Source organism: Magnolia sinica, chromosome 13, assembly GCF_029962835.1.
Source record: "Magnolia sinica isolate HGM2019 chromosome 13, MsV1, whole genome shotgun sequence".
Taxonomy (NCBI): Eukaryota; Viridiplantae; Streptophyta; class Magnoliopsida; order Magnoliales; family Magnoliaceae; genus Magnolia; species Magnolia sinica.
The window spans coordinates 17,272,449-17,285,259 of NC_080585.1; the positions used below are offsets into that span (position 1 = coordinate 17,272,449).

General features: G+C 40.2%; 1 protein-coding gene across 2 annotated transcripts; it reads left to right on the plus strand.

The window, feature by feature from the left end:
• Nucleotides 1-8,540: 8,540 nt before the first annotated feature.
• On the plus strand, nucleotides 8,541-11,435 carry LOC131223016 (uncharacterized). Of its 2 annotated transcripts, none has more exons than XM_058218296.1 (2): nucleotides 8,541-8,829; nucleotides 10,753-11,435. In XM_058218296.1, the coding sequence occupies exon 2, from the start codon at nucleotides 10,765-10,767 to the stop codon at nucleotides 11,260-11,262; it is 498 nt and encodes a 165-aa protein (XP_058074279.1). In that variant the 5' UTR covers nucleotides 8,541-8,829; nucleotides 10,753-10,764; the 3' UTR covers nucleotides 11,263-11,435. The 2 variants fall into 2 exon arrangements, with proteins under 2 accessions (XP_058074279.1, XP_058074278.1); XM_058218295.1 differs by lacking the exon at nucleotides 8,541-8,829 and adding an exon at nucleotides 8,854-9,373.
• The last annotated feature ends 1,376 nt before the right edge of the window (nucleotides 11,436-12,811 follow it).

The following is a 12,811-nucleotide window of genomic DNA, read 5'->3' on the forward strand; positions in this document are numbered from 1 at the left end:
GGTTGCAACTATCACTTTACTGTGAAAGACCAGATCAATCCAATTTTCCATAAGACCATTTTTTAATCCTCTGCTGTTGAGGGGAGGTGCTGTCAGACTTTTCACTCGACCCTTGTTAACATATTCAAAATCAGTGATTAGAGAGCTGGGATTCAATTTTTCTCTTCGCAAAGGAGTCAGGTTTTGTTGATATTTCTGCTCGGAAAATCCGGATTGGAAGGCCAAAGGTATTCACGCGAGTAACCCCTTATTCGCTAGTACTTGTTCGTGGAAATAGGACCGTTGGATAATTTTCATCTTTTTTACATTCAAATATCCACCAATCCAGTATTCAGATAATTAAATAAGCTCAAGTTTCGGTTCACGATACATCTGCACTGGGTACCGTAATTTGGACGGTTTAATTTGATTATTGTACGTCATGTGTGCAATTTCTACGTGCCTGCGCATCATCATCTCACTTTGCCTGAGTATCAGATTTTTTTTTTCGAGAAAATAATGGACGTGGATTGGGTACGGCCCGTCCCTGAGGGGTAACCGTGATGTATGGGTTTTATCCACACCGTCCATCCATTTTTCCATACCGTTCTATGATACAAGCCCAAAAATGATGTACTTCCAACGCTCACGTGGACCACTTTTGGGGGATTAAGCATCGACCATTGAAAACCTTTTAGGCCCCACAGAGGTTTTGGATCGTGCTGATATTTGTTTCTTCTCTTCATCCAGGCCTATGTGACCTTATGAACAAGTTGGATGGAAATTAACCATCACGGTAGGCCCTAGGAAGGTTTCAACGGTGGGTATCATTATCAGCGGTGCTTCCTACCGTGTGGTCCACTGGAGCATTGGATCTGCCTATTTTTAGGCTTATAGCGTAAAATAATGAGGAAAAGTAGATGGACCATGTGGATAAAGCCCACACATCACGGTTGGACCTCATAGCCCCCTCTCCGTTCCTAGCTATGGACGGACGGGGAAGTTCCCAATCCACGTCTGAAAATAGGGTGCTGCTTCGCTGGATGCGCGCATACAAAGGTCAGTGGATCCGTGATTGTGGAGTCCACCGTGATATATGTGCCTTAAATTCACTTTCCATGATCCCAAAAATAAGAACAGTGGACCACACCACAGGAAACAACGGTGATTGAATACTTACCGTTAAAAACTTCCTGGGGCCACCCGAATGTTTATTTGCCATCCAACCTATTCATAAGGTAACAAAGACATGGATGAAGGGACTATATGAATATCAGCTTGACCCGTAACTTTTGTAGCCTACGAAAAGTTTTTAATTGTTAATAACCATTGTGATCTGTGGCGTATTACGCCTGAGATTTGGATCTGCTTCATTTTTGTGACCATGCACTGAAATGATCTTTCAAAACGGATGGACCGTGTGAATGTAAGTCATATGCATCAGGGTAGGCCCCACAAACAGGTTTCCACCGACCTCGGTGGATCGCCGCGTCCCCGGAAATAATATACAGCTGGATCCCAGCTGTAGGCCCCGTCATTACAGAACGTCGTGGCCGTCAGATCTCCAGATTTGTCTCAGTTGGTGATGGTTGATTTCGTCCAACCATTGTGGACGCTGGGCGTCGGTGGGACCCTTGTGGGGCTCACAGTGATGAATGTACTTTAATCCACACCGTCCAACCATTTTGACAGCTCATTTTAGTGCATGATCCAAAAAAAATGAAGCTGAATCAAATCTTAGGTGGCCACACCACAGGAAACAGTCATTATTGAATCCTCACCAATAAAAACATCATGTATTGCACCGGAATATTTATTTACCATCCAACCTGCTGATAAGGTCACAATGACCTAAGAAGAAGAGACAACACAAATATCATCTTCATCCAAACTTTTTGTGGCCCACACGAGAAGTTTCTAACGATCAATTACAACTGTTTCCTGTACTATGGTCCAGCTGAGATTTGGATCCTTTTCGTTTATGGTCAGGGGTCCACCCACATCGGTGGATGCGGTGATCCACCCAAGCCGCGCCCACTTTCCAAATCATGAGCCATCCTTGGTGGGGTCCACTAGATGGAAGATACGGATTCACACATCCTTTTGCCACGTGTACGGTGGAAGGTCGCCTATGTGCGTTGCCGATGTATATGTCATAAATGGTTTTTATTACATGTGCATGACGCGACCCCTTGCTTTTTCTAGAGGAGGGACAAGGATCAACATCATGAACCGGGCGGCTCGGAGGTACGGACCCGTTCTTTCTGACGTGAATCACGTCAATTGCGACCGTCGATCCACGCGCGCGTGGGGTAAGGTTCGATTATAACGTGACAATGTATCTTGGCGCCTCGAGACACGTGTATGTACGCTCGGATTCGAGTCACGCGAGCATTTAAGGTCGGACCTGGGCTTCACCCCCATCTGGGATCTGCCACGCGTGCCCATACGTTAACGTACGCCTACCCTACTGTGCGCTCCCGCAGATTTTCTCGAGGCGGACTTTTAGGCTAAAATTGACGGTTCAGATGCGATCCATGGAAGAAGGGTTCTGGACTTGACCTGCTACGGACAGCGGACGCGGACCGTTGTGTATTTTTCTAGACTGGAAGATACACACCTGGGTCTATGATTCATTGATCGAGACCATTGGTCTTTTGAGACGTATCATGGGTGGACTATTCCCAGGATATCTTCAAGTCCGAAGATCCCACCATTGAATCTGGACCATTGGAGTATTTCTATGCTTCACCATCTATTTTCAGGACACAGATTCAAAAGGCTATGATCAAGGATATTCTGAAGGCATGGTCCATCTCTGGTGGAACATATAGATTATCTGGATCACTGAACGATGGGCCTCACTTAAATGCATTTGCAACTCGAGTATTCTGAACATACACTCAGATCGAGTTTCAGACAAAAACACGCACGTGGCACATGTGTACGAGGATCTGAACCATGAATTATGAGGAATCAAGTGTTGGTTGACGTCAACCAAATTCATGTGATTATACCATTTCAGCCATCTAATACATGGGCCTTTTATTAATTAATAAGAACAGTTGCTGTGGTTACTCACGGTTAGTTGTTTTTATTTTTTTATTTGAGAGAGATTTCATATCACATTTTCTCCATCTTATTCAAATCTAATCATAATCTCCTTTCTTATATATGTTACTAATTCATCTCTTTTATCTCGAGTTTTACTCCAACTAAAAAGAGAAATGAAAAGTTAGTGGGAAAGCCTTTTAAGATTGGTACTTTTATAATTTTAATATAATATGTGGTGAGACAGGTGCAATGAATGGTTTAGATTAATCCCCCGGCCATCATATACACTTGAGTGTAGATGACCAATTCTTTACAAAAATAGTCTAGTTTCGGGACGGTAAATTGCTCTTTACGAATTATGATAAATTTATATTTTAAAGTTAAGTTAGTTATTATAAATTTTAATAATTTTGAAATTTAATTATTTCCATAATGCAATAAATGGGCCAAATCAACTATAAAATTATTGCTTTGTCAGATTAAAAATGTTTAAAAAGAAAAGCTAAGGTTTTATGTACAAGTGTTAATATTACTTGGTATATGAGGTTGAAATAAGTCATCCATATATATGTGTTTAGATCCACATCATTCATTTAATGTGTAGAAACAAAATATGTGAAGACCTTGAAAAGCTGGATGATCCAATCATCTGGTGAGCCGCCTCGATCATTCACTTGTCATTCAATTTTGAAATCTAGATGTAAATAGGTGTATGAATGATTCATATTAACAATCTATGAGCCTATCTGATTATTAACCAAGGAGGGCTAAAAAATGAGGGTAAATTTGTCCATTGTGGTCAAATGGACCCTAAACTCTTAATTAAAGTAAATTTCTAAAATTTTGAGCTTATTTGCATATCTTCGATCAATCAATTAATCGAAGGTGCTGAATTTTGTCTAGCAATATATATGCATTAAACTAATTTTTGTCAATTTGAAGTTTGATCGATCGCGACATTCTCGATTGATGTCGATCAATCAATCGTATCGATTGACATGTGTCTGGACAAAATCCAAGTTTTAATAATTGAATCAAATAAATATATCATGCATGTAAAGTTTAATTAAGTGATTGTTTGAAGGTGTCATTGGCCACTTAGGGTGTTGAATTAAGGGTAGGACCCACAATGTGATGTAATTGGATCAAATAATAATATGGTTATGTAATTGTTAAGATTTTTAAATTCAAATCCATCAGATCATCTTATGAATTTTTTATTAGTAAGCTTAGGTAAGTAACCCAACATATCTCATGTTCATAGAAATTAAAATGATATTAGTTAATGTGTTAATTTATTTATGAATGGTTTGGTTGATGTATTATTAGCTTTAAATATTATTTTGACTAATATTGATATGTATGAAACTCTATTATATATTAATTTATATTCTCATATTTAAATTTTATAAATATGATTTGAAATCCCGTACTTACTTTTTAATTAAAATAAGTGTATATGAACGACTATATATGAAAATGATAAATTTATATACCATTCATTGCATTCGCATAATACATGGTTGATCCTGAGGGCACCATCTAAAAGAAATGTCAATCTTAGTAAAGCGTTACTAGACGCGGGTCATGCTCATGCCTACTGAAAGGTGGAAGCCACCAACGAGCAAATGCATTTTGATGATATCCAACCAAAGCAAATCGACGATCAAACCATCTAATATATTCATATATCATGTGTACACATTTTTGCGTTCAATGATTTGTATTATTTTAATTGTTATGTTTATAAATCATGATTGGTTATTTCATTAAGTCTGTAAAACTTACATTTTTATTGATGAAAAAAATCATATAAATGACTTATTAGGAGATGGTGTGGCACGTGAACTGAAAGGAGTCACTAAACCTGAACACGACCCATGTAAAACTTGATCATACTTGTTTAAAGATGAATTGACAACATTAGACCATTTACAAATATCTGATTTATTTGCTAGGATAGTTTGATTGGTGTGTAATGTATATTGACATTAATTATGAGATTTTTAACAACTATTTAGATTTATTTGATTAAGATATCGTGAGCTTGAAACAAACATATTTATATTAAAATACTATAATAAATTAATGATGTATGAGATTTATATTATTTGAATGATTATGAAAATTTACACATGCATTGATGCTATATGTTATATATGCGTGATTGAAATTTGACCAACTTAGGTGAAACTTAGTATACAAACCCAATTCCAGGTCGGTGCACACTTTCTACCCAATTTTTAAGATGTGACAACTATTTTATGATATTTTATAGTGTTTATTTAATTAATAGTGTTAATCTTGTGCGTCACCAAATAAGTTGTTGGAACTATCTAAACATTGTGATTCTGGACATTCGCGCAACCACTATTTAAGAAATCAAATGAACTGTTCAATTCACTTCACATGGGCCCATATCTAGGATGCAATGAAAGTAAAAAAAATAAAAATGAAAAAAATTCGAGATTGACTTGGTTGTGACCCGGAACACTAGGGTGAGACCCTGACCTCAGGGCCTACCTTGATGTATGAATTGTATACCGTAGGCATTAATATGTTTTTCAGCTTATTTTAACCGATGATCCAAAAACTGGAGCAGGTAAAAATTTCCAGATGGATCACACCACAAGAAACGTGGTTATTGACTATTAAAAACATTTTGAAGGCTACCAAAGTTTTGGATCAATTTCATATTTATTTATTTTTCCTTTTATCCATGTCCGTGTGAACCTATGAGTGGAGTGGATATAAATTAAGGTGGCACCTTAGGGTTAGGACCTTACTCACATTGTCATTTCCGGGGCCGCAGCTAAGTCGCTCTCGAAAAATCATGGGGAGCGGAATGGTGAGACCCCGGGTCTTCCTAAGACGGTGCGACCATTACCGTGAGCCCCACCTTGATGTATGTATTCTAAATCCACGCCGTCTATCTGTCTTATCTGGTAATTTTAGGACATTATTCCAAAAATGAAGCAGATCCAATTATCAGTTAGACTATACCATAAGAAACAGTTGTGATTGAAAGCTCTACCATTAAAAATTTCTTACGACGCACCTTAATGTTTCCGTGGTGGTTATTTTCCATCCAATCTGTTGATAAGGTCACATGAGCCTGGATGAAGACAAAAAGAAAATATAATCTTGATAAAAAAAACTTTTGGCTTATTAATGATAAATCATTATTGTTTCCAATGGTATGGCCTAATTGATAATTATATCTATTCCAATTTTTTGTATAATTCCTTTAAATAATCTGAAAAACTGGATGGACGGTGTGGATACAAAATATGTACATCAAGGTAGACCCCACAGAAAGGGCTGCACCGTGTAGACTAAGCCCGGGGTCTCACCTGATCCGCTCCCAAAATCCCGTGCCTATCGAGGCAAGGAATCTGCTCTCGTCTGTAAAGCCAGCGCCAACTGTTACAAATGCAGCATTTCCTACGAACGCACAGATCGACAGTACACGCGCTGCGCATATATCTCAATCCAAACGGTCAAAGCCTGCAAGATACATCCGTTACTCTGATAGTTGTGACAGTCCAATAAACGAGCTTTCGGAGGTGTACCCTCTCACCTCAGATTACGATCCATGGTTGGAATGTTTGGATGAGTAACGTGCAATCGCGGACTGACAGAAGCAAATCCTCTTCGGCCAGTTGGGCCATGTGATCATTGTACAATCCAGTTCATGAGGTGGGCCCGACAAAAGGATAGGCTATGATGGCGCATTTTTATATAAAAAATGATCCTAGCCATCCGTGGAATGTACTTACATGCAAAAACGTTGAGCGGTATTTTGATTCTAACCGTCCATAGGATATTTGGTGGCAACTCACACTTTACATAATTCCTATTCTTGGTGGGACCCACCTCCTGAAGGCTCTGACGGTCCATAAAACTGGTCCCGTAGCGTGGACGGTCCATAGATCGAACGGATGGGATAGTTTGTAGCAATTAATATTTCACTCATGGTCCATTCATCGTGGGACTCACGATAGGAGTCATCTTAATACAAAATCAAGCCGATTGATCTTCAAAGCTTTTCAACACATGATTTTGTTGCTATCAGTCCAGAAGATGGGCCCACCTGCTAAACGGCCGGATCTTGTTCATCATCGCAACATGTTGGGTAAGCGGACGCGGATTGCGTGCTACCCCCTGTCTCTAGCCACGAACGGGCAGTTCTATGGTTGGATCCATTGTGATGTATCTGTTTATCCACGCCGTCCATCTATTCTCTCAGTGAGGTCACCTATTTCTGTGGGTCCCACCATGATGTATGTTTTGTATCCACACCATCCATCCATTTGGAGAGATCGTTTTAGGCGGTGATCCAAAGAATGAATCAGATCCAAATCTCGAGTGGACCCCACCACAGAAAACAGTGGAGACAGTCACGCCCACCATTAAAAACTTCCAAGGGCCACAAAAGCTTTCGATCAAGCTGATATTTGTGTTTTCCCTTATTTAATGTCTGTGTTAACTTATCAACAGGTTGGATCTCGAATAAACATGGCGGTGGACCTTAGGAAGGTTTCAACGATGGACGTCACTCTCCCCTCTATTTTACGTGGTTAGGTCTACTCCCGTTTTAGGTTTGCCTCATTCTTTTGATCATGCCTTAAAATAATCTTTTCAAATGGATGGACAGTGTACATATAGCACATACATTATTGTGGGCCCTACATAACTTGGTGATGTCACTTCAGTAGCCAGTCTCGCTACTCACCCTTTCAGTAGCTAATCAGCGTCCATTTTAAGGTATATGCATAAAAATGAGGTAGATCCAACGCTCAAGTGGACCACACAACAACAAGCTTGGGTTGCATTAAACGCAAGAGTAACATGTGGTGTGGTACGTTTGAGCATTGCATCTACCTCACTTTTGTGCTCATGCCTTCAAATGACACGAGAAAAGGTATGGACGGCATGCGGTGGGCCCGGCCACAGAACTGTCCTTTCTTGGCTAGAGACGGGCGGGGTAGTACGCAATCCGCGTACTGGCTGAGCTACATCATAAACTCGACGATTTATTTGAAACTGTACGTGCGCATGTTAACTTACCATACAATGTTGTATGTATCTTACCATTTCGGGCGTCGTATCACTTTTATGTCAAATCCAATCCATGAAAAAGGTGGGACACATCATAAATACCACCTGCGAGAAAAGTCAGGTTGGTCTATTGATCAACATGGATACACCGTCCAAATCAATCTACTGCCGACGGTCTGACTTAGTAAATTTGTGTGGCCAACCCGAAGAGTGGGTTGTGCCAAATTTTCTCTCTGAGTAATATCATGTTATATTCCACCTTTTCCACGGGTTGGATGATCCACTGAAAATGATCGATAGGCAGAAAATAAAACGCTGTATATTAAGTAGGGGGTTGTATCACGTATGTGATCATTTATTTATTATTTATGAACCATCTAAAGTTGGTGCCACATCTTGGATGGATTAAGAGAAGAGCAGGCCACGTGCATGGTCGTGCATGCGCGTGAACCGTCATGCCAGGCAATAGCATTTAAGTAATTTCTGTTTAAAAAGAGGAAGAAGACAAGAGCTCAATCAATGCGATTTGCTAAGTTTTGAGATCGGCCCACTAAAAATCAACGGTGGCAACTGCCATCTCACACGATCGCTGGAACAACGGGAATGACGCGTGCGGGCGTTGCAAAATCTCCCACGACACCATCAGCATTCATTGCATGCTCTTAATACCATATCTCTCTCTCTCTCTCTCTCTCTCTCTCTCTCTCGGAGAAGTTCCTGTTGAAGCCATTTGAGGTACTCTTTCGAAAATTTTCTTGTATGGGATTTTGAATTCTTAGTGTTTTTTTTTTTTTCCCCTTGAATTGTGGGCCTTCAATCAGAGATGGCGTCTGTTCAAAACTGTCCATCCTGAGGGTCTGGATGTTGTATGGTCCAGTAATCATGATGAAAGGATGATCCTGTCCATTCGATTTGATCAGTTGAAAGTGAGCCATTGAAAAATTTCTTGTCAATGGTCCACATTGAGTTATACATGTCAACGGTCAGAATCATCTTACCGTGATCTCTGAAGGTTAGCGCTCGGAGCATATGTGGATTCAATCATCGGACCGTCCAAAAAGCAACTTTTACATGATCATTAGAGGCCTGGCTTGTATTGCTCGAAGCTGGGCCATGTGCATATATGATCTGAACCGTTGGAGGTACCATCATGAATAGGCCATGGCAGTAGTCTGAGACTGTTGAGTTTACCATGTGAAAGCTTGGGCCCACGTGTCTGAACATTTGCGTGATCGAGCAACATCGTCGATGCATGCACGCTTGTCCAAACGCTGCGATGGTCTGACATCTCAGCCACCAACTTTTATAATTTCACGTGCATCATTGATCAGTTCTATCTCAACCGTCCATTTGAATGCTAACGATTTGATGATCAGGATAATCAATTTATGTATATTTTCGGCTATAGCTCATTCATGCCACTGTCTACAAAATGGACAGTTTGGATTATCGGAAAATTTGGCCACGTGGGCCCCTCCAGTGACAGATCACCACACGTGTGCTTGTAGTTGTGTTCTTCAAAAGAATCTTCCGGGTGAGCAGGTCCTGCTGGAAACGGATTGGCTACTGACCCTGCCACTAGCCAATGGCTAGTTGTCGGGGCTCTGTGGGCCCCAGAATGATGTATGTGTTTCATCCATTCCGTCTGCCCATTCTTCCAGATAATTTTATGGTATGAGCCCAAAAATGAAGTTGATCCAAATCTCAAGTGGACCGCACAGTATTGATTGAACGCCCACCATTAAAAACTTCTTGGGGGCCACAAAAGTTTTGGATCAAGCTAATATTTTTTTTTTCCCCTTCATCGAAGTCTTTAAGACCTAATCAACTGGTTAGATGTCAAATAACCATTACAGTGGGCCCTAGGAGGTTTTTAATGGTGGACATTCAATCACTACTGTTTCCCATGGTGTGGTCCATCTGAGATTTAGATATATCTCATTTTTTTGTTCAAGCTCTAAAATAATCTTTCAAAATGGATGGACGGCGTGGATAAAACAAATACATTATGGTGGGGTCCACATAGCACCGACCATAGCCACCTGGCTCATGGCAGCGTCACTAGCTAGGCAAACCGCGTTGGGTCCTTATTGTTTCATTGCCAAATGGCGCTGTATGCTTGGCTTGATGATCAGTGAATCTGGACAGTCCATCTGGTAAGCCCTCTCGCTGTTGTCACATACTACAAAAACCACACAGATTTGACGATCTGATCCTTCACATTGATGTGATTTCCCACTTTGAATGTGGGCTGTTGATAGTTTTCAAGTTCCCATTCCATTTCAATGCCTCATATCACGAAGACATCATTGCCTGATCGATTGATCGGTTGCTGACCAATCGCGCTAGAGCATGCCATATGGGATGGGCCCACTTTAGATCGTTGGGATCATGTGCAATCAACATTTGACGGTTCCTACCCATCAGCCGTTACTGATCTTAGGTGGGCCTATGTGGGTCCCATACAGCGCGAGCCCATACTCCCCTTTCTACGGTAACTTAAAAAAAGGGAGTCTTAGCTGTGAATTTTCCTTATATAACTGCAGCTTTTAATACTCTGGCAGAATTTGATACTTCATAAACATGCACCGTCTGTTTTTTCTCTATTTACTACCTCATTTTCATTTCTACATAACCAATCACTTGCATTTTCTTCAGGTGTTTGTAAAAATGGATGCAATGAAGAGTAGGATAGCTGATCATCCCTGCAATGTTTTCGATCCTTCTACCCGTTCCGTTACGTCTTTCTATCCGAAACCCAACACCTATTTTGGGAAATCCGATATTGTGAAGGTTTCAGGTGCATGCACTCTTGGTTCCGAGCTTCTGGGTGGTAGCTCTTCTGAGAGCCTTGATATGGAAGAAATGAACGTTGTCGATGATGTATCAGAAGAAGATTTCGACTCGAAATCGGATGCGGATACATCAAGTATCCGGAAACTTGATGAGGAGGAGTCCGAGGAATCGGACGGTGATGAGAGGTGCGTGGATGAGATCTTGTATGATGAGAGTGTGAAGACGAAGCTCGAGTTCTTGGCTGGGATGGTTGGTGTTGACTCTAGTCAACCATCTGATGTATTGACCCAAGTCGTTCGGGTTTTGAAAGATTTGGAACGAGAAAGGAGGAAGTTCTCCGAAGAAATTTGTAATTCAGGGGCAAAAATGTAAAGATAAAAATCTACAGATTTTCTTCCTCACTTGTGAGAATTGAGATTTGTACTTGCCTCTCTTGGAGTTTGGATATCCTTCATTTCCACAAATATAGTGTTATGGTTGTTTTTATTTTAAAGAGCACTTAGTAAATTGAGAAAATAAATCCAAGCTGTCCATCCGTTTCTCTAGATCATTTTATCTCATAACCATAAAATTAAACCATATTCAAATCTCAACTGGACCACACCACACGAAATATCGGGGATAATGATGTCGACCGTTGAAACCTTTCTATGGTCCCCAACCTGTTTATAAGTCATATGGACATCGATGAAAGAAAAACACAAATATCATCTTGTTTTAAAATGTCTGTGGCCCCTGAGGGGACGTTTGGCGCATTGTATCAGATGGGATTAGGTGGGATGAAATTGCATTTGCTCCCCTGCCAATTTCACTCAAATGTTCGGGGAGGCCGGAAAAGCTTGGAATTAGTTGGGATGGAATTGCATTGGGTCCCGTGCTAATTCCACTCAATGTTAGCAAGTTGTGTAGGTCCTACCATGATGTGTGGGCTATATCCACACCGTCCACCTATTGGTTTGGATGCTTGTAATTGGAATGTGTTATGTAAATTGGTTTTAATATCCCAAATTAATGTACGTGACATTTGATATAATAATTGTAACAAGTCCATTGAAATAACACATTATGGTTAAAAAAGCGAGTAAATTCTTGAGCCTTGGGTGGGTAATAAAAGTGAGCCAACTTTCAAATATCTAATCATCTCTGAAATTTGCATCCAATTCTCTACCATTTGAGAGGATTCTAATTTACATGATTTTAGGGCATGCCATTTCACATTGATTCCAACTACCACAGATTACCATACCTAACAATCCTTTTGCCCATGCGCATCCATTTACCACCTATTACAACTGTTTACCATAAACCAATTGACCCCAAAGATGCTTTGGGACTCTGGTGGTTGGATTTGAGGTTTATTCAATTTCCCATACCTTTTCTTCTCGGGGGATGCCTCCAAAAAAAACTCATATTGATCATTTCAACCCTTTGGTCATAAAAAATGTTATATTGACTGTTCCAGGTAAAAGAGCAAAATTATCAGAAGTTGGAATAATCAATTCAGTCCTCTTATTTGCTGATTTTCCATCAAACAAAAAGAGACTTTTCATATAAACAGGTTGGAACATTAATGGAAGATGGCCCAGATTGGAAGGCTAATTTTCCAAACATATTTTATTGGAATACCTTGGGATGTATTTGAGCAACCATTTTCAAGAGACATGTTATTCTTGCTTATTCTACCTTAAATATAATGTCTTTATTTTTCTCATTGGTGCATAAATAGATTAGATAAATTAGGATTGCATAAATAGGTCAGACATATCAGGGTTTTAAGGCATGGTTGAATGGTGGTGGACTCTTTGCGTTTCAACACTGAAAGTCTTGGGTTTAAGTGCCCATGTGGGGTGGACGTCATGCAAAGACGGCCTTGATTTCTAAAGGTGGCAATGGACCCTTTCTCTTGTTGGCTAAAAATCAA